Source organism: Octopus sinensis, linkage group LG2, assembly GCF_006345805.1.
Source record: "Octopus sinensis linkage group LG2, ASM634580v1, whole genome shotgun sequence".
Lineage (NCBI taxonomy): Eukaryota > Metazoa > Mollusca > Cephalopoda > Octopoda > Octopodidae > Octopus > Octopus sinensis.
Window position 1 is genome coordinate 61,701,477 of NC_042998.1, and position 22,322 is coordinate 61,723,798.

General features: G+C 39.2%; 1 protein-coding gene across 1 annotated transcript; it reads left to right on the top strand.

Moving 5' to 3' along the window:
- The first annotated feature begins 1,166 nt into the window (after positions 1-1,166).
- Positions 1,167-18,699, top strand: LOC115232644 (tetratricopeptide repeat protein 19, mitochondrial). Its single transcript, XM_029802642.2, has 2 exons — positions 1,167-1,406; positions 17,602-18,699. Exons 1-2 carry the CDS (start codon positions 1,255-1,257, stop codon positions 18,617-18,619), a joined length of 1,170 nt encoding a protein of 389 aa, XP_029658502.1. The 5' UTR covers positions 1,167-1,254; the 3' UTR covers positions 18,620-18,699.
- The last annotated feature ends 3,623 nt before the right edge of the window (positions 18,700-22,322 follow it).

Sequence of the window (22,322 nt, forward strand, 5' to 3'; positions counted from 1 at the left end):
TTTTAAAATGGTTGAAATAAAGCACTGAACTATTAGTTATGTTATTGGTAAAGAATTTATTCTTTTGGTCTTAATTCTTTGCTAAATTGACCTTGAGCTTTCTACAAACAGATCTGACATATTCTCAATGCTAGAACCAGGGCATAAAGATTAATGGCATTTCATCTGTTTTAAAGTTCTGAGTTGAAATTTCTTGGAGGTTACCTGCTTTTCACCCTTTCAAGAGTTATATAATCAACTAGCCCTTTCCAAAAATTTCAGACCTTGTCCCTTTGGTAGAAAGGAGTGTTGCTCTTCATGGAGTGTCTGCAGTGGTGTAACTAGAGTGTGTGTGGCTCTTCAGTTTGCCCCCACTTAAGCGATATGTTGCACAGTTATTATATTGATTGCTGCATTTGACGGTGAATAGTGTCGACATTAAAACTGCTATTATTTGATTACAATACAGGCTTATAGCCTACAGCAGACCACACCTCCATAAAAGCACCCCTCATGTTGGTAATAAATTCATTTCTTTTCATTTTTATAGTACATTTTCTTCGAGATTATCTCATTGCTGCTTCAGTAAGTATTTGGAAGTTTATGCATAGCTTTACTGAAGATTTATAATAAGATCAAAATATGTCCAAAGTTGTCTCCCGTATTTGCCAGAATGAGTAAAATATTGAAGATTGATGTAACGTTTTCCATACCGCATTGATATTTCTAAATAGATTCTATAATCGTTTACTGCATTAAACATACCAACACTAAGTTTGGTTTTATGAGCTGATATTCAACTGCAAGCATTGATTTTTATCTATCCCACTTCGATCAAGGGGGGTGGGCATTACACCATATCGACACTATAGAACAAGAAGCATTGCTAAGAGACTTGATTTAATGATTTTTTCCCTCCCGTCCTGAACGTAGTAAGCTCGCCTCCCACTTAAACTGCCACCAGCTATTGTTAAAAAGACATTTGGTATCTCCCAATGGTAGGTGTGAAGAGTTTGAACAGTAGAAATATATTTTATCCCTCCGATATAAAATCACAATAAACATACAGGTAAGAAAATTTTATGGAAAATAAAATAAAATAAATACAAATAGTGTATCGATAGTTTGTTGGAAGTTTTATTTTTAGGAATTATATTAAACATTGGATTTCCAGATAAATTTGGTGCCGCAGTGGTTGCCCACGTGACATGGTGAAGGGAGACAACTCCACAAGGCTAACTGACAAACCTCAACCTGAAGTGACCGGCAGAAAACATGATGAGGTATGTCAGTGCGTTGGGTCGGCTGTGGAAAAGTTATTCAATTCCTGTGCGCAGTCCTGTTACCTTTTCTTTTGTCACAGGCAGAAGTGGGTTTTCATCAAGGTCACAGACGGTCCTGGTGCATAACATCACTAAACATTTCAGGTTCGTTCTTGCTACACGCAACGTACATATATTTCCTTTTCTTCTGCGTACCCTTTATAAAGCGATCTCTGTGAATGAATGATCATTTGTTTCTATATAAATATAAACACATAATAATATCAGTCAGGCTATACTTTTAATTAGAGTAGAGATCTTGTTTTCTATTGCCGGTTTGTTTACTATGCTAATATTGTTTTCATTGCTTAGTGTGTGTATATATGTATCTCTATATTTATTTGCACTTGATCGATTTTTGACCTTAGCGGCTTATATGACATTCTACAAAACTAACAAAATAAACACTGCGCGTGTATGTGCCTTATATATATATATATATGCATGCGTGTGAAAACCAATATTACGTACTGCGAAACAAATTTATTTAATTTTCCCATTAAACAAGCCTTTTCGCACGTTGTCATAGATTTCAGTTACACACATCTATAATATTTATCTATCTATATACAGCTAAATTATTAGGTAGATAGATAGATACGGAGCTGTATGTGTGTGTGTAATTATGTATATATATCACGGAAAATTTATCAAAATTGTGAGACATATGCGTTAGAAAGAATAACGAAATAAATTAAATGAATACATACATTTAGTTACATAAATATACACACATATAGATTATAAATACATATATTTATATACATACGCACATTTGCATAACCCCATACACACCTACACACTTACAGGTGTATGTAGGTGTGTATACATTCGAAGTTGATTCTATTTCATCACTATTCAGAGTTTCTCCCTTTCGCTTGATAAAAAAATATAATCTATATACATCTCTTCCCCCAAAAATATTCCTTCTCACACTCTTTAAAAACATTTATTTATTGAATGAAAATTCTCTTGAAAAGATTGATCATTTACGCCAGTTTTAAAAATTCAATTGCTTTTACAATCTTCATTTTCTGTACACCTCTTTGGTCAAAGCATGAATGACTCTACTTCGCATTATCTCTTTCTCTCTTTTCCTCTCTTTCTCTCTCATACTAAAGCTGTGGCTTTTGTGTTTAATTGATTAATCGCAAATCACAGCGTTAATCGACTGATGCGTTGAAGTTGATCTTGAAATAAATCACACACACGCATATGTGTGTGTGTGTGTGTGTGTGTGTGTAAGTAGGTACCTATTTCGATTAAGCCCTTCGAGATGTTGCCCCGACATGGCCGCAGTCCAATGACTTGAACGAGTAAAGGATAAAGGAAATCTATATATGCACTAACACACCTAATTCCTATTGACAATCTCTTTTTATCCTTTCTCTCTCTCTCTGTCTCTCTCTCTCTCTCTCTCTCTCTCTCTCTTCGAATGACTGATAATTTAAGCAACGAAATAGTGAGTTTGCTAAGTTGCGATATACCTGCATCTCTCCCGCTCGTTGTTGCTATATTTATGCATATTACCCCCCCCCCCCAGAAACACCGGCCTTGACTTCCCCTCCCGGGTACCTTATCGTATTTAACCATAACTTATTCAATAATCACCATGCACTCACACACATACACAGTCTATCTCTATCTCTACCTCGCGTATCGATAATGATTTACGCAATATATTGTAAATTATGCAATATCATAACAGTTCGCTGTGTGTATGCGTGCAGGTGTTGTTGATGGTTATGGTGGTGGTGATAGTGATCTGTTTGACGGTGCCAAATCGTCTATGCTTGCATTCAAAGTTGGAGGTCACCCCGTTTTACCTCAATCGGTTTAAGCTTTTAATAACAGACAGTCTCTCGTTCGCCTGTTGTCCTTTCTATGAGTTGTAAAGATCATTTTAATTTTTACTTTCAGTGTGTATACCTTCAAAATAAAATAAAATAAAATGATGTATATAGCGGAAACCACTTGTGTTTTCATAATAAATTGCCCGATTTATATTTGTGTATGTGTGTGCATTTGTGTATATGTACAAGTGTTGCTTGCGTGTATCTATGTACATGTGAGTGCTTGCTTGTAAATATGCACCCATGTGCTTGCATGTATATTTCTACGTATGAGCTTGCTTGTGTGTGTGTGTGTATATATATATATATATATATATATATATATATATATATATGTATGTATGTATGTATTACGTCAGGAGGAAATTCCTGTCGTTTTTCAAGATGTGAAAGAAACGAAATGTTTCATTGATTTTAATTGAAATATTTAATGAAGATGATATTTCTCATTATTTATTAATTTATTACATAGTCCCACATACTTGGAAGATTTTACTTGCATGTAAAATTCTTCATTTTTAACCTTGCAATTAATAAACCGTATCCATTCCTAAATAATGTTACTATTGAAAAAGATGATAGATGGAGCAAGGTCAGGTGAGTAAAGAAAATTGAGCAAAGCTTCCATGTTTAGACCCATAATCTTTTCCTAAGTGATTCTGACAATATGCAGTCTTGCATTATTATGTAGGAGCAACACCCCTTTACAATTGACCAATCATGATGCTTTTTCTGCAGATTTTTTGTGCAGTGCTTCCAACTGACAACAATATTTCTCCGCATTATCTATTCCATTTTAGTTTAATCCATCATGATTGATAACACCCCTCCATAACCAACTGAGCACAGAACAATACTTTTCAGGCATAGTCCTGGTTTGGGGATGGATTCTCCTTTCATTAAGTGCTAACTGTTGTTGTTTCCGTTGGCTGTAACTAAAGAGAACCTACTTTTGCAGTGATTCTAGCCAAGAAAGGCTCAGTAGTTCAATGACAAGCTCTTTGATTAAGTGGAGTCAGTCAATGAGGGACCTATTGATGAAGTTTAGACACTTCACTGGATTTGTGAGTGTGTTTTATAATTGAAATGTGACTTGAATTGAATAGTTTTGCTAATTCTTGTGCAGTTTGTTTTGGATTATTCTCAACTCTGGCTTTTGGAAGCTCAGTATTGACAGAATTTGGCATTTAGATTGAAGGGAATCTATAAGAGAAAAATTGAAAGCTGGCCTAACCATCCTTGACATGTTCGCTCAATTAAAGCTTCATTTCCATTGACAGAGCAAATATTTCTTGTCGCTTCCATTGATGAAGAGCCCTTTTTTGAATTCAAATGGCATGCAATGTCTGATATGGGTCTGATCTAAGCTCATTTTAAAAGGGTAAAATCAATATGAACTTAACCACTATGGTAGAAAGTAATCTGCAAAGGGAAAAGGAAACATTAGAATGTGAAAATTAATGGTTATTTTTCTGTAAGTATTCAGAAAGTACCTCCTAATTGATCATGCAAAAATATTACAAGACTTTCTTTCCAGAAATCATCATCATAATAATAATAATAATATATATATATATAAATGCAAAGACCTGTTGAGGCAAGTGAAATCGTTGTCGTGGCTGATGATAGTACTGCCAGACTGGCACCCATGCCGGTGAAATGTTAAAAGCACCATTCGAGCGTGATCGTTGCTGGTGCCACCTGACTGGCTCCTATGCAGGTGGCACGTAAAAAGCACAATTTCAGTGTGGTCATTGTCAGTACCACCTGACTGGTCCTCATGCCAGTGGCACGTTAAAGAACCAGCTACACTCTTGGAGTGGTTGGCGTTAGGAAGGGCATCCAGCTGTAGAAACATTGCCAGATCAGATTGGAGCCTGGTGCAGCTTTCTGGCTCACCAGCCTTCAGTCAAACCGTCCAACCCCTAGCCAGCATGGAAAGCAGATGTTAAACAACAATGATGATGATATATAAAGTTGGAAAAGGTGCAGAAGTATATCTTAGAGAATATTTAATATTTTGTCATAAAATCTCAAGAAGAGATACAGTAGTAACACATACTAAACAGCAGAGCTATTAGCCACATCTAAGCGGCAGATGAATGTTACTATTAGTTTAACCCCAGGCAGATTCTCCGCCAGCTGGCTTTCGGAGCAAGCTCTGCATCCTTATATACATTGCTAGCAGGGGGTAGCAAACCCCTACTACCTTCTAGTAGCTGACAGGATTGCAGGACCAGCCAGTTTCAAGCTAGTTGGCTCACGTCACCTTTGCATTGGATTGATAGCCAAAATCTGCCTCTGCCAGTGATATATTGTAATCAAGGTGACCATTGCTCACTCATCTGCAACAAGTAAAATAGCTAAGAATAAAATCTCAAGAAGAGATAGAGTAACGTATACTAAGCAGTAAAGCAAATAGCCACATCTAAGTGGCTAGCAATGTATTGTATATAAAGGGTGCAAAGCTTGCACCAAAAAACCAGCTGGTGGAGAATCCGCTTGGGGTTAAACTAGTAGTAATATTCATCTGCCACTTAGATGTAACTACTTGCTCTACTGTTTAGTATGTTTGTTACAGTGAGTAAGTTAAAATATAACTGGTTTTGATGTCTCCATCTTATCAAATATTAGAATTTATTTGGAAGTCAAAGAGAAAGAAAATGTTTGGTGGGTTTAACAGTTTGTACCCATATTTGAGTTCTTTCATCCTCTCTGATTTCTCCAAAAATTATTTCTAATATTTGATAAGATAGATACATTGAAATGGGTTATATTTTAAATCACTCACTGTAACAAAAATACTAAACATTTTCTAAAATATACTCCTGTGACTTTTCCAACTTTATTTTTGTAACTATAATTTTTGCTTTGTATCGGCTCATTACCTCTTTTCAACTATATATATATATATTTATATATATATATATATATATATATATATATATATATATATATATATAGTCCTATCCATGACAGCGTGGAAAACGGATGTTAAAGGATGATGACAATGGTGAAGCATAGAAAAGTGTATACATGTATACACACACATATATTAATGTCTGTTTTATGTAAGGTTTTTATAAAAAACAGCAATATATTAAAATTAAAGGACCATTCTATATTTTTTAGTAGAGTACTGTATTTTTACAAAAGGTTGATAGTGACTTCTAAGTTTTGCTCATTTTCTTATATCAGAGTGTGACTTGGTTTAGTTTTTCATACCATGTATAATGTTTTTATACAGTGATACCTTGTAGTATGAGTTTAATTCGTTCCATGACCGAGCTCGTCTTACTCATTTTACAACCATTTTTCCCCATTAAAATTAACTAAAAGATAATTAATCCATTCCAGCCCACAAAAACCACTCAGAAATAGTTTTTTTATGGGTTTTAAAACAGAAAAGGTGTAGTTACAAGTAAAATGAGAATTATACAAAAGAGAATGCAAAAGAAATATGTAAACTGGTTTTATTAACTGAATTACCTTAAAGATGGGGCAATTTGTGTGCTTGTACTGCGGATCTCAGCTCATACTTCAAGACTAAGATTTGCACAAGTCTCGGCTCACAGAGCAAATTACTCGTAGAATGGGGCACTCGTACTGTGACGTTCTACTGTATCGAAATCAAATTCGATGACTGGCATCCATGCTAGTGGGGCGCTAAGAGCACCATCCAAGCATGATTGTTGCCAGAGCAGCTAACTGGCTTCTATGCCGGTGGCACATAAAAAGCACCATTTGAGTGTGATCGTTACCAGCATTGCCTTACTGGCATGTGAAGAAACATTCGAGCAAGGTCGTTGCCAGTGCCACTGGACTGGCTCCTGTGCAGGTAGCACATAAAAAACACCACTTAAGCGTGGCCGTTGCCAGTACCACTTGACTGGCACTTAAAAGTACCCACTACACACTCGGAGTGGTTGGCATTAGGAAGGGCATCCAGCTGTAGAAACTCTGCCAGATCAGATTGGAGCCTGGTGCAGCCATCGGGTTTGCCAGTCCTCAGTCAAATCGTCCAACCCATGCTAGCATGGAAAGCGGATGTTAAACGATGATGATGAGGATATATATATGTATATATTTGAGTTGAGAACCCAAATTTAATCACAGCCTAGATGACAGCTAGTTAGCCAAAACTGTCGAGTCCCTGTCAACTTTACTCTTGTAAGCATGGCAGTTTGGTAATTAGCTTGCCTACCAACCACATGGTTTTGGGTTCAGTCCCAATGTTTGGCACCTTGGGCAAGTGTCTTCTACTATAGTCTCAGGATGACCAAAGCCTTGTGAGTAGATTTGGTAGACAGAAACTAAAAGCCCATCATATATATATATATATATGCATATGTGTGTGTGTGTATATATGTTTGTGTGTCTGTGTTTGTCCTTTCCCTCACCAATTCTTGACAACCAATGTTAGTGTGTTTACATCCCCGTAACTTAGCAGTTTGGCAAAAGAGAACCGATAGAATAAGTACTAGGCTTACAAAGAACAAGTCCTGGGGTCCATTTGTTCAACTAAAGATGGTGTTCCAGCATGGCTACAGTCAAATGACTGAAACAAATAAACGAATATATGTATATATATTTATATATAATCATGCGGATAACGTGGTTGGCATTAGAAAGGACATCATCATCATCATCATTTAATGTCCATTTTCCATGCTGGGATAGGTTGGATGGTTTGACTAAAAACTGGTAAGCCAGAGGGCTGCACCAGGTTCCAATCTGATTTGGGAAAATTTCTACGGCTGGATGCTCTTCCTAATGCCAACCACTCCAAGAGTGTAGTGGGTGCTTTTTAAGTGTCACCAGCAAAGGTGCCAGTTATGAAACACCGGCATTGATCACAACTGTGATCTCACTTGACTTGACAGGTCTTCTCAAGCATGGTATATTGTCAAAGGTTTTGGTCACTTGTCATTTCTTCCATGCGGCCCAAAGTTCAAAGGGTACTGTTTACGTGCCACTGGCATGGCTACCAGTTACATCACCCTGGCATCGGCCACGACTATGATTTCACTTGGCTTGATGGGTCTTCTCAAGCACAGCATGTCCAGCTGTAAAAACCACACCAGAGCAGACAGTGGAGCTCCTCACAGTCTTCTGGCTTGCCAGTTTCTGTTAAACTGTCCAAACCATTCCAGCATGGTTAAGTGATGAGGCTGATATGGCAGGAGAGAAGGATTTACAGAATCACATTCATTAACTTTCAGCTGTTTCAGTTATAAGGATTTGTGCACACTGATTTGGGTATCAGTGCAACATTGTATAGCTTCATCAGTGCCTTAATTCATACTTCCTTGCTACTAGAGCTTAGGAATACCATGCATTATAAGTGTTTTAAATGTTAACATCTGGTTATCGGTACTGCTATGGAAAAGCAAAGTACCGTATTTTAACATGTATAAGGAACCCTTTTTTTGTCAAAAATTAGGTTAAATATATATGTGTGTTTCTTATACATGATTAGTATTATAATCCCTTACCTTTTTTCCAAATTTTAAACCTCAAAAATTAGGGGGTTACTTATACATGTTAAAATATAGTGTATATGTGGGTGTCTTAATTATATATAGTCTTTCAGTTATCATGTACTTTTTTGTTGAATACACCAACATTATACATGAATGTCTGTGTGTGTACCTCTCAGTAGACGTGTGTGTGTGTACTTCACTACATGAATCACCTCATACATTTAAGCCAGTTGTGGCTCAACTCACAGTTGATAACACCAATTAATATATATGCAAGAGATGAAAAGAAGTAAAAAAAAAAAGATACTGAAGGTAATTTTTTTTATTTTATTTCCATAAATTCAGTTATTCATTCCGTCAAATATTGATTTTTTTTCTTTTGGTGGAGGAAAATGTCAGTGTAATCAATGCCAATAGTTACTAGTGAGAATAAAAGACTAAGTCTGTCTTGGTTATGTGTATTTTTAGTGCTTTTCAAGTAAAGCTTATTTTGGGATTATTTCATTCCCCTTCCCCTATAAATTTGAGGCTTTAGATCAAGCTAAAAAGAAATTATTATCATTATTATTATTATTATTATTAGCATTAATTTCACAGGCACAAAGCATTGCTGTGTGGTAAGAAGCTTGCTTCCCATCCACATGGTTCTGGGTTCCGTCCCACTGCATGGAACCTTGGGCATGTCTTCTACTCTAGCCTCAGGCTGACCGAAGCCTTGTTGAGCAGATTTGGTAGATGGAAACTGAAAGAAATCCATTTGTGTGTGTGTGTGTGTGTTTCTCCCTCATCATGCCTGCAGTCAAAGGATACAGTCCTTCCTTTCTTCCCACCAGCCTTGGAAGTACTATAAAGGACCTTAGATACTGCCCTTCTTTCAAGGAGTAAAGAAATCTTCAATGTGATAGGAGAACACCTATATCTGCGATCCCTAAATTTATTTTGTTGTGAATCCTTTTATGTGTTTTGTTGTTTTTGCCTTGAATTGTGGAACCCTTTATTGTTTGTTTCAGTCATTGAACTGGAGCCATACTGGAGCACCACTATGATGGGTTTAGTTAAACAAATCAACCCCTGTACTTATTAAAAAATTTTTTTTAAAGCCTGGTACTTATTCTATCAGTCTCTTTTGCTGAACTGCTAAGTTACACAGGCATAAATACACCAATATCAGTTATCAAGCAGTAGTGGGAGACAAACACAAATGCGGACATACATGCACACACATATATAATGGGCTTCTTCAAGTTTCTCTCCAACAAATCTACTTACACACATACACATATATAAATAATAAAAATAATAATAATGAAATTATTGTATACAGTGCTCAGGTGCACCACAACTTGTCAGAGTATATGCAGTAATGTACAAATGTCTGGAAAGCAAACAATGCATGAGTCAGCTACATGCTTATGTATGTATGGAGGGGAGAAAATCAGGTGTAGTGTTGGCGAATCTCAGGAAGCATGGGAGTTTTGAAGGATGCAGTGCTCCGACAACTAACAACTGATGCCGGCAGTTTGTTCCATGCTTCAGCAACTCTCAGTGTGAAAAAATGTTTCCTGAAGTCTTGGGAGCTGTGCTGTTTTCTGACTTTGTAAATATGTCCACGGGTGTTAGGTGGGTGGAGTTTGAAATGGTGCTCAGAGTTATTGTTTGTTCGATGGTTGATAATTTTATGTGTGTCTGCCAAGTCAGCTGCTAGACGTCGGAGTTTCAATGTGTCCATGCCCAGGGAAGTAAGGCGTTCAGGATATGGCAAATGCCTGATGGAGGGTATTCTTTTGGTTGCATGTCGCTGAACAGCTTCCAGACGATTGATATCCTGGGCAAGATAGGGGTTCCAGACCGGTGAGGCAAATTCCAGGTGAGGTCTTACCATAGCTATATAAAGCCGCAGATAGATAGTCGGAGAGCGGCTCACAAAGGATTTGGTGAGTGATGCCAAGACACCCTCAGCCTTCTTGACAATTTTAGCGATGTGTTTTGTCCAACGCAAATCACTGTCGACAATAACACCCAGGTCACGTTCACATGAAGACTTTTTGAGACTAGTGTTGTGGAGGGAGTAGGTGGACGCTGAGTTTCTCCTCCCAAAATGCATGGTGGTACATTTGTCCACAGCCAGCTTGAGTTGCCAGTCCATGATCCACTGCTGCATTGTGTCCAGGTCTGCTTGCAATAGAGATCTATAGTGTACAGGATCTGACCTCTTTATTTCGAGGTACAGCTTGATGTCATCTGCATATTTCAGTACTGTGGCATTCTTTAAGTTGGTATCTATGTCATTAACATATGCAACAAATAAAAGGGGGCCAAGAACAGATCCCTGTGGTACACCAGATGTCATCTCATAGGGCGAAGAGTGCTGTCCTAGAACTGTGACAACCTCTTTTCGGCCGAAAATAAAGGGCTTCAACCAGTTATAGAGTTCGTCTCTTACACCCAACGCAGAAAGCTTCACCATAAGTTTTTTGTGTGGCACAGAGTTAAAGGCTTTAGCAAATATGATGAGCTTCTTCAAGTTTCTGCCTATCAAATCCATTCACAAGGTTTTGGTTGGCCTGAGGCTGTAGTAGAAGACATTTCTACTACTGGAGCTGAACCCAGAACCCTGTGATTGGGAAGCAAGCTTCTTACCTCACATCCACACCTGCACAATTCCTGCCATGTTCATTGTAAAGAGTAAAAGGTAACGATTCCCTTCGGTCATGAATGACCATGGGATTGCACCTAGAAAGTTCCCCTCTGACGCACAAGTCTGGGTAAGGTTGTTTATGGAAGACCAGCAGTCGCCCATGAATACCAGACTCACCTCTCCATGCTGATGATATCCAAGGGAAAGGTAAAGGCTGATACAGCTTGGCACCAGTGATGTTGCAACACATTACACAGCCCGGTGCTCTAACCACTGCATCATGCACCTTCACATGTTAATTGTAATGATGTATATTAAATGGAAATTGTTTTAGAGAAAGAATTTATATTAAAAAAATATATTGTTTTGAAAAGGGTGAATTTTTTTCATAAAATAGCTTTTTAAAATTTTCTTAAAAAACATCTTTATCCAACCGTACCTCACAGTTTCTTCATAGAAGCCACTTTAAAAGATGCCGATTTATACATTACTAGTAAGCTGGCAGAAACGTTATCGCACCGGGCAAAATGCGTAGCGGTATTTCGTCTGTCGCAACATTGTGAGTTCAAATTCCGCCCAGGTCGACTTTGCCTTTCATCCTTTCGGGGTCGATAAATTAAGTACCAGTTACGCACTGGGGTCGATGTAATCGACTTAATTCCTATGTTTGTCCCCTCTATGTTTAGCCCCTTGTGAGTAATAAAGAAAGATACTAGTAGGAGCTGATGGCTTGCTAGAAGATGCAGCCAAATATTCCTCAAAATACTACAGAAGTTATGATGTTCAGAAACATATTTTATAGTAAGAATTGTCAAGACATGGGATAAATTACCCACATCAATTGCTAGCTAACAGAACATTGCATCCTTCAGAAATTCCCCAACACTATTCCTGATTGTGCTTCTGCATCATTTCCTCTTTTCCACTTTTTTTGCTTGATTTACCTGCTGCATTTTGTCCCCTCATTTTGCCTATTTTCCCGATGAGTTATAGTGTACCTGGCCACTGTATGCAACAGTGGTTCCCTATCTTTTCACTAACAAGGACCACTTTTAATTAAATGAGTTTTCCTATGGACCCCAGGATATTCTTTACTACTCTAGGCACAAGGCCTGAAATCTTGGGAGAGGGGGCCAGTTGATTAGATTGACCCCAGTTCAACTGGTACTTAAATTTATTGATTCCAAAAGGAGGAAAGGCAAAGTCAACCTCGGCGGAATTTGAACTCAGAACATAAAGACAGATGAAATACCACTAAGCATTTTACCCGGCATGCTAACATTTCTGCCAGTCAAGACTTATTATGTTGTGTAGCAGCCTTGGATGTGTTTTATAGCATGTTGTCTGAGGATATATGTGGTGTGTGGTATAGCAGATGTGAAGACTTGGTTTAGTGGTTAGGGGTATGCTGTGTCCTTGAGCAAGACACTTTATTTCATGTTGCTCCAATCAGCCCAGCTGACAAAAATGAGTTGTACCTGTAATTCAAAGGGCTGCTTTCACACATTCTGTGTCATTGACCCCAGTGTTCAACTGGTACTTATCTTATTGACCTTGAAAGGATGAAAGGCAAAGTCAACCTCGGCAGAATTTGAACTCAGAACATAAAGATGAATGAAATGCTACTAAGCATTGCGTTCAGCATGCTAATGATTCTGCCAGATTATCACCTTAATAGGAACAATGATAATTTTGCTGTATCCCAAGAGGTTCATTATAATAACGAGCTTATTGTTTATCTGTGGTTTGCAAAAAGTAGTACTGGGGTTCCAGGAACATGTTTAAGCTGACATCATCATCATCATCCAGTATTTTAAATCCGGGTTTTGTCCCCGTTAACAGGGGTGGCCGGGTCTACCTCAATGCCATAGCAACCAAGGTAAGCAGGTGCAGCTCCCACCAACTTTTGAGCTGGCTGGTACCCATTCTCCTTTGCTATCACAATGCTTTCAATATCCTAGGGTCCCCTTCCCCCAAATTTTCAGTCCTTGTGCCTATAATAGAAAGGATTATTATTATTATTAAGGCTGGCAGAATCATTAGCACGCCACACAAAATGCTCAATAGTATTTCATCTGCCACTACGTTCTGAGTTCAAGTTCCACCGAGATCAACTTTGCATTTCATCCTTTCAGGTGAAGCTTTGTGTCTCCAGTAGAAAGAATTATTATTATTATCATCATCATCATCATCATCAACATCACCGCTTTTCTACTTTTTACACTCTTCTTTATGTGACCCCATACTGTATTGTCCATTACCATCCCTAGTGTGTTTTGTAAAGCCTTTGTGGTAATAAAAAAACATTATTATAGATGCAGGAGTGGCTGTGTGGTAAGTACCTTGCTTCCCAACCACATGGTTCCGGGTTCATTCCCACTGCATGGCACCTTGGGCAAGTGTCTTCTACTATAGCCTCAGGTTGACCAAAGCCTTGTGAGTGAATTTGGTAGATGAAAACTGAAAGAAGCCCATTGTGTATATGTGTGTGTGTCTCTGCTTGTCCCCCTATGTATGTATGTATGTATGTATGTGTGTGTATATGTCTGTGTTTGTCCCCACCAACATCGCTTGACAACAAATGGTGGTGTGTTTGCATCCCCATACCTTAGCGGTTTGGCAAAAGAGACTGATAGAATAAGTACTAGGCTTCCAGAGAATAAGTCCTGGGGTCAATTTACTCAACTAAAGGCAGTGCTCCAGCATGGCCGCAGTCAAATGACTGAAACAAGTAAAAGAGTAAGGCAGCAAGCTGGCAGAATTGATAGCATGCGGGGTGAAATGCTTAGCGGTATTTCATCTGTGGCTACGTTCCGAGTTCAAATTCCGCCAAGGTCGACTTTGCCTTTCATCCTTTCGGGGTTGATTACATAAGTACCAGTTATGCACTGGGGTTGGTATAATCGACTTAATCCGTTTGTCTGTCCTTGTTTGTCCCCTCTGTGTTTAGCCCCTTGTGGGTAGTAAAGAAATAGGTATTTCATCTGTCTTTATGTTCTGAGTTCAAATTCCCCCAAAGTCGACTTTGCCTTTCCTCCTTTCGGGGTCTTTGAAATAAGTATATTATTCACAGGGATCGATATAATCAACTAGTCCCCTTCCCCCATAATTTTCAAGGCCTTGTGCCAAGAGTAGGAATAATTATTATATAAAGTCACACCCTACTCCCTGTATGGGGACTGGCATGTCTAGGAGTTAACTAGAAATTGTGTTGAATTCTGTCCATCAAAAGGAAAAGATCTAATAAACCCAACGTTTCCTCTGCATGTCATAAAAGGCAACTAAAAGGAGGTTGAGGCAGGGTTTGCACTCTGACCTCATAAAACCCTCTTCAGCAACAACTACTCAAGCAGACCTCTGGGCTTGGAAGGTTGTCACCTGAATGGTGCAACGGTGTCATCCACCTGGAGTTGAGAATCTATTTCTCTATTACCCACAAGGGGCTAAACTTAGAGGGGACAAACAAGGACAGACATAGGTATTAAGTCGATTACATCGACCCCAGTGCGGAACTGGTACTTAATTTATCGACCCCGAAAGGATGAAAGGCAAAGTCAACCTCGGCGGAATTTGAACTCACAACGTAACGGCTGACGAAATACCGCTAAGCATTTCGCCCGGCGTGCTAACGTTTCTGCCAGCTCCACCAACAGAATGGTGGATGCAGCAACACACTGTTACAGCATTTCCACCCCCATACTGCCACTACTATTACTACCCTCTAAAAAAATGGAAGGACTTAGTCATTGGATATAATCCTAAATATGAAAAAGTGAAATAAATTATTTGGAATACCTAGTTCGAGATTTTATTATGAACAAGGAGTGGCTGTGTGGTAAGTAGCTTGCTTACCAAGCACATGGTTCCGGGTTCAGTCCCACTGTGTGGCACCTTGGATCTTCTACTAAAGCCTCGGGCCGACCAAAGCCTTGTGAGTGGATCTGGTAGACGGAAACTGAAAGAAGCCTGTCGTATATATGTATATATATATATATATGTGTTTGTGTCTGTGTTTGTCCCCCCAACATCACTTGATAACCGATGCAGGTGTGTTTACATCCCCGTAACTTAGCGGTTCGGCAAAAGAGATCAATAGAATAGGTACTAGGCCTACAAAGAATAAGTTCTGGGGTCGATGTGCTCGACTAAAGGCAGTGCTCCAGCATGGCCGCAGTCAAATGACTGAAACAAGTAAAAGAGAGAGAGTAAAATGGTATGGTCATGTTTGGAATGCCTTTGATCATAATATCTGCTCGATCAGGTCAGATTCTAGGCTAATCTCCAACTAGTTGCTTGAAGGTTCATTTTGCAGCAAAACTAAGATAAGTTGATTTCATTTTTAGATTTGGTTTGCAAGATTCTTTATGTGAGTTCGTGTGTTGAAGCATATTCTGTTGTGTGTGGGGTGAGTCATTTTCTTTTTGTGCCGTATAATTTAAACACACTCAACGGTAAAATTTTCGTTACGTCTTGCAACCTTTTCAATAGTCTTTTAGGAAAATAAAAATAAGAAATAAGTGGAAATTTTACCGCTGAGTGTGTTAAATTATACGGCACAAAAAGAAAATGACTCTCCCCAGACACAACAGAATAAGATAAGTAGAGTTATATCCCTTTTCAAGATGCACGTCAAATTATTAGCAGTAATGGGTGTAAGAGTTAAACAAAGTGTGGTCCGTAGTGGCTTAATATTAGTAATAGTGAGGTTTAAACTCAGTGTGACCAATTTAGTATTAGTAGTAAGTAGTAAGAGTTAAACTAGTGTGTATATGTGTGACTACATCAATGTCAATCTCTAATTTAACTTTGTAATAGTTTTCAAGAAGGTAAAATGTCAAGTTCATGATTGAAAACTCCTGATGCTGTATTGAATCGTGATTAACGCACAGAACATTACATTACCTGGTCGTCTTCTCTGCAGAATTGGTGTGTACAGAGAAAAAAAAAAAATGATTTTCTTTGTAGTGTACCTAACTCTATATAATAAGTCTGTTCTTAATATATCTCTTAATTATCTGCTCCATGATAAAAATTAATTATTTTCTTTTCTGTTTTTTTTTTAGTGTGAGTGTGGCAAAACGTATTCTTTTTAATGTTTCTTACAGATTCTTATGAGTTATGCCAAGAAGTGCTCAGTTTAATTGCAACGCTGCGCAGTTATCTCCCTTATATTGCGCTCTTATGGAGGATCCATTCCATTAACCTGTTTTGTAGTATATTTCTGCTGAAGTACGCTGCTTCTTTAATTAATTCTGAAAATAAATGAAGAATTTATCAAAACAATTTTGTTATTATAAAACTAGTGTTTGGAATATAAATTAATATGAAATTTTGATGGACGGTTTCTCAGTTATACAATAATGAATTTGTATATTAGAACTAAGAGTGGTCTTAGGCAAGTTGGTATCAAATGGTATTAAACAGTTTACATACCACACACGCACATTCTGAAATATTATAACCCTGTACTTTAAATAAAGATCATAGTACAATGCTTATCCATATTTATGGATTCTCCCTATTTCTCTAGTTGTTACAGTAGCAAAATTAAGAGATATTTTGGCACTGGGGATTCTGCACAAAATCTACTTGGTATCAGAAGTTTTGGTACCAAGAAAATTCTGCTTTTACATCAAATAACATCTGATTTAGAATACCCAGTCTGGCACATAAAAAGCACTATCCAAACGTTATCGATACCTGGCCCACCTGACTGGCTCCTTTGCCAGTGGCATGTAAAAAGCATCCCCTGCACGCTTAGAGTGATTGGCATTAGGAAGGGCATCCAGCTGTAGAAACATTTCCAGATCAGGTTGGAGCATGGTGTGACCACTGGCACTCCAGACCTCAGTCAAACCGTCCAACCCATGCCAGCATGGAAAACTGACGTTAAACGATGGTGATGGTGGTGGTGGTGATGATGATGTCTCAGAAACTAAAGAAGCAGATATGTTCAAAGAATTTGTTATGGCTTTATTTTATTCATGAGATTGTGGTTTCGATTCTCAAACACTTTTAGTCTGGATGGTCGTAGCCATGTTGGCATTAAAAAGTTTTAAAAAGAGGGAGATTGCTTAATATAATTCTAGATGCCTCTTAAAGGGTCAGGACTGCAATGCCTTTGCTCAATTAGAGATCACCTCGGACTAATCATTAACTAATCTTTTCAAATTAATTGTTTTAATCATTAATTTTATTTCCTTTATTACATTATCTTTCTATTTTTTTTATTTGATTTTTATTGAAGGTATGGATACTTTTTTTTAAGAAATACATTTTTAATGATTTTCTTTCTTTTTTCTTTTTTTTTCTGCTAATTCTTTCAGAAACCCCAACTTCTGGCAAACTGGTGGCTGTTTTCTATTGTCATTTAGCCTGTTTGATCTTTGGCATGTAAATGAAAAGGTACCGGAAGAAGACAGAGTGAAACGTTTGGTGTACGAGGCTAGAAAATCTCAGAAAGATGGAGAACTATTGAAATGTGAGAAGTATTACCATGAAGCGTTGTCTGTTGTCATACAGAGACACCAAAACAAAGAAATCGATGACAACGAACTACTTCAAGCAAGAACATATTTGTTTGACTGTCTGGCTAACTTGTCTTTCAGCTTAAATGAATTTGACAAAGCAGAGAAACTGTACAAGGAGACAATCAAAGGTTGTGTGCAAGCAGGGATGCCTACTAATGGCAATGTTATTTTAGAAATTTCATTGAAATTAGCTAACATCTATGCTATCGAGGACCGATCTGAGGAAGCTATTTTGGGCTTTGAGTTTTGCATAAATACTCTGAGAGAGAAGTTAAAGGAGGGGGAGAAGAAAGAGGAGGTGAAGAAGGAGGAAAGTAAGAAAGAAGATGAATGGGAGGAATTGTATAAAGATACTGAGGCATTGTTAGGTATGTGTTTAGATAGCTATGGCCGTTATCTTCTTCGATTGTCTGACTATGACAAGGCAGAAAAAATGCTAAGTGACTCTTTTTGTATAGCGAAAAAATGTCTTGGAGACACTCACAGACAGACTTTAGTAATTATGACTAATTTAGGAGTAGCAAACATTTTCAAAAAGAACTATGCATTTGCCGAGCAGTTAATACTGCAAGCTATCAAAATTGGAGAAGATATTGATGCAGAGGAAATATCTGCACTTTATTGTAATCTGGGTGCAGTCTATCTTGCACAGATGCAGATGGAAAAAGCTCACGAAGCATGTCTAAAAGGAATGGCCTCTGCACAGAGGAACAATGACAGCATTGCTGTAAAGAAGGCGAAAACCTGTCTGCAAAAGGTCACTGACCATAGAAATGAAAAAGTTCAAGTGTCAGCCAGTCAGGCGCAAAGTTGACAAATGGGATCTTAGGTAATTGTTATATAACCTAAATATTATTGTTGTAGAATAAATTATATAAGAAATATTCTCAGTCAGCATGTTTTATTTGATTTATTTCATGTTTTCTGTTTTCAACCAAGAATACTACATTGTTATTTAGAAATATATATATATATTTTTTGAGTATTTTATTATTTCACATTCATAAGGGTGTTCAGAAATGTTCTTCTGTCTTGAAGAAAAAAACAAAGAAAAGCACCCAGTACACATCATAAAATGGTTGGCTTTAGAAAGGGGCATCCTTCCATAGAAGCCATCCCTAAGGTGATGCTGGGGCTCAGTACAGCCCTGCAGTTTGTCGGATCCTGTCAAACTGTTCAGCCCGTGGCAGCATGGAAAACAGACATTTGACGATGGTGATGATGATGATGACAAGCCGGCAGGGTTGTTAGCATGTTGGAAAAAATACTCAGCAGCATTTCTTTCTGCTATTTATGTTTTAAGTTCAAGTTCTACCAAAGTCAACTTTGTCATCCTTTAGTTCAGCACAAGGGTTGATGTGATCTCCTAATCTGCTCCCTTAAAATTGTTGCCTTTTGTGCTATAATTTGTAACCCTTATTTTACATTCATTTTCCCATACTTTATAGCTTGGGCAGGTGGCAAATTGGCAAAGTTGTTAGAATGTTAACAAGCTGCTTTTAGAATCTGATATTCATTCTGGTTCGTCCATGCTTTGAGTTCAAATCCCACTGCATGGCACCTTAGGCTAGTGTCTTCTACTATAGCCCTGGGTTAACAAATGCCTTGTGAGTGAATTTGTGTGACAAAAATTTGTATGGAAGCTTATAATATATTTATATATATGACATACATATATATATATAAAATATGTGTGTTCATTACCCCTTCACTGCTTGACAATCAGTGTTGCTTCATTTAGGTCCCCATAACTTAGTGGTTTGGCAAAAGGGACCATTAGGCTTTAAAAAAAGACCTAAGTATTGGGGTTGACTTGACTGAAACTTTTCAAGGCAGTGCCCCAGCATGGTCGCAGTCCTATAACTGAAATAAGTCAAAAATGAAAGATAAATACCAATTGCAGTTGGAGGATTGGTGCAATTGTTAGAATGTGGGACATGTTGGTGGTGGTATCTTTTCCAGTTATTCTTTTACTTGTTTCAGTCATTTGACTGCGGCCATGCTGGAGCACCACCTTTAGTCAAGCAAATCGACCCCAGGACTTATTCTTTGTAAGCCTAGTACACATTCTATCGTTCTTTTTTTGCCAAGCCGCTAAGTTACAGGGACATAAACGCACCAGCATTGATTGTAGAGCGATGTTGGGGGGACAAATACAGACACACAAACATATACACACACATACATATATATATATACATATATATATATATATATATATATATATATCATCATCATCATCATCATCATTTAACGTCCGCTTTCCATGCTAGCATGGGTTGGACGGTTCAACTGGGGTCTGGGGAGCCCGAAAGCTGCACCAGTCCAGTCAGATCTGGCAGTGTTTCTACAGCTGGATGCCCTTCCTAACGCCAACCACTCTGAGAGTGTAGTGGGTGATTTTATGTGCCACCGACACAGGTGCCAGACGAGGCTGGCAAACGGCCACGCTCGGATGGTGTTTTTTATGTGCCACCGACACAGGTGCCAGACGAGGCTGGCAGACGGCCACGCTCGGATGGTGTTTTTATGTGCCACCGACACAGGTGCCAGACGAGGCTGGCAGACGGCCACGCTCGGATGGTGTTTTTATGTGCCACCGACACAGGTGCCAGACGAGGCTGGCAGACGGCCACGCTCGGATGGTGTTTTATGTGCCACCGACACAGGTGCCAGATGAGGCTGGCAAACGGCCACGATCGGATGGTGCTTGTTACGTGCCCACAGCACGGAGGCCAGTCGATGCGGTACTGGCTACGGCCACGTTCGGATGGTTTTCTTATGTGCCACGTGCCACCGGCACTGGTAACACAAAGATACAAATTCCATTGATGTTCATCTATTTTGATTTGTTTTGATTTTGATTTTCACTTGCCTCAACAGGTCTTCACAAGTGTCACAAGAAGGAAGGTATGCACAGGTGGACTGACTACGTCCCAGGTAGAGGCCATGGGTTATGGCCTGACTAGTCTTGCCGGGTCTTCGGATGGGTTTTTATGTGCCACCGACACAGGTGCTAGATGAGGCTGGCGAACGGCCACGATCGGATGGTGTTTGTCATGTGCCCACCGCACTGACTACGGCACTGATGGATTCTTGTGTGCCACAGGCACTGGTACCACAAGATACAAATTCCATTGATGTTCATCTATTTTGTCTATTTTGATTTGATTTGATTGATTTTCACTTGCCTCAACCGGTCTTCACAAGTGTCACAAGAAGGAAGGTATGCACAGGTGGACTGACTAGTCTTGCCGGGTCTTCGGAAGGTGTTTTTATGTGCCACCGACAAGGTGCCAGATGAGGCTGGCGAACGGCCATGATCGGATGGTGTTTGTTACATGCCCACAGCACGGAGGCCGGTCGATGCGGAACTGGCTACGGCCACGTTCGGATGGTTCTCATGTGTGCCAACGGCACTGGTACCACAAAGTGTGTGCCACCGGCACTGGTACCACAAAGATACAGATTCCATTGATGTTCATCTATTTTGATTTGTTTTGATTTGATTTTCACTTGCCTCAACAGGTCTTCACAAGTGTCACAAGAAGGAAGGTATGCACAGGTGGACTGACTACGTCCCAGGTAGGGGCATGGGTTATGGCCGACTAGTCTTGCCGGGTCTTCGGATGGTGTTTTTATGTGCCACCGACACAGGTGCTAGATGAGGCTGGCGAACGGCCACGATCGGATGGTGTTTGTCATGTGCCCACAGAACGGAGGCCAGTCGATGCGGTACTGGCTAAGGCCACTTTCGGATGGTTTTCTCTTGTGTGCCACCGGCACTGGTACCACAAAGATACAGATTCCATTGATGTTCATCTATTTTGATTTTTTGATTTGATTTGATTTTGATTTTGATTTTCACTTGCCTCAACAGGCCTTTGATTTTCACTTGCCTCAACAGGCCTTCACAAGTATCACAAGGAGGAAGGTATGCACAGTGGACTGACTACGTCCCAGGTAGGGGCCATGGTTTATGGCCTGACTAGTCTTGCCGGGTCTTCGGAAGGTGTTTTTATGTGCCACCGACACAGGTGCTAGATGAGGCTGGCGAACGGCCACGACCGGATGGTGTTTGTTATGTGCCCACAGCACGATGGCCAGTGATGCGGTACTGACTACGGCCACGTTCGGATGGATCTTGTGTGCCACCGGCACTGGTACCACAAGCGGTACTGACTACGGCCAAGCGCGGTACTGACTTCGGCCACGTTCGGATGGATTCTTGTGTGCCACTGGCACTGGTACCACAAGGATACAAATTCCATTGATGTTCATCTATTTTGATTTGTTTTGATTGATTTGATTTGATTTTCACTTGCCTCAGCAGGTCTTCACAAGTCAGAAGGTATGTACAGGTGGACTGACTACGTCCCAGGTAGGGCCCAGGGTTAGACCTGACTAGTCTTGCCGGGTCTTCGGATGGTGTTTTTTATATATATATGTATGTATATATATATAATATAATATATATATATGGTATTTTTTTGTATGATTGTTAGTGTATGTTTTTT

Excerpts from the sequence above, each read along its gene's own strand:
- LOC115232644 (XM_029802642.2), top strand. The coding sequence starts at position 1,255 with ATGATGAGGTATGTCAGTGCGTTGGGTCGGCTGTGGAAAAGTTATTCA. Across the intron at positions 1,407-17,601 it reads AACATCACTAAACATTTCAG|AAACCCCAACTTCTGGCAAA; the intron begins GTTCGTTCTTGC and ends TAATTCTTTCAG.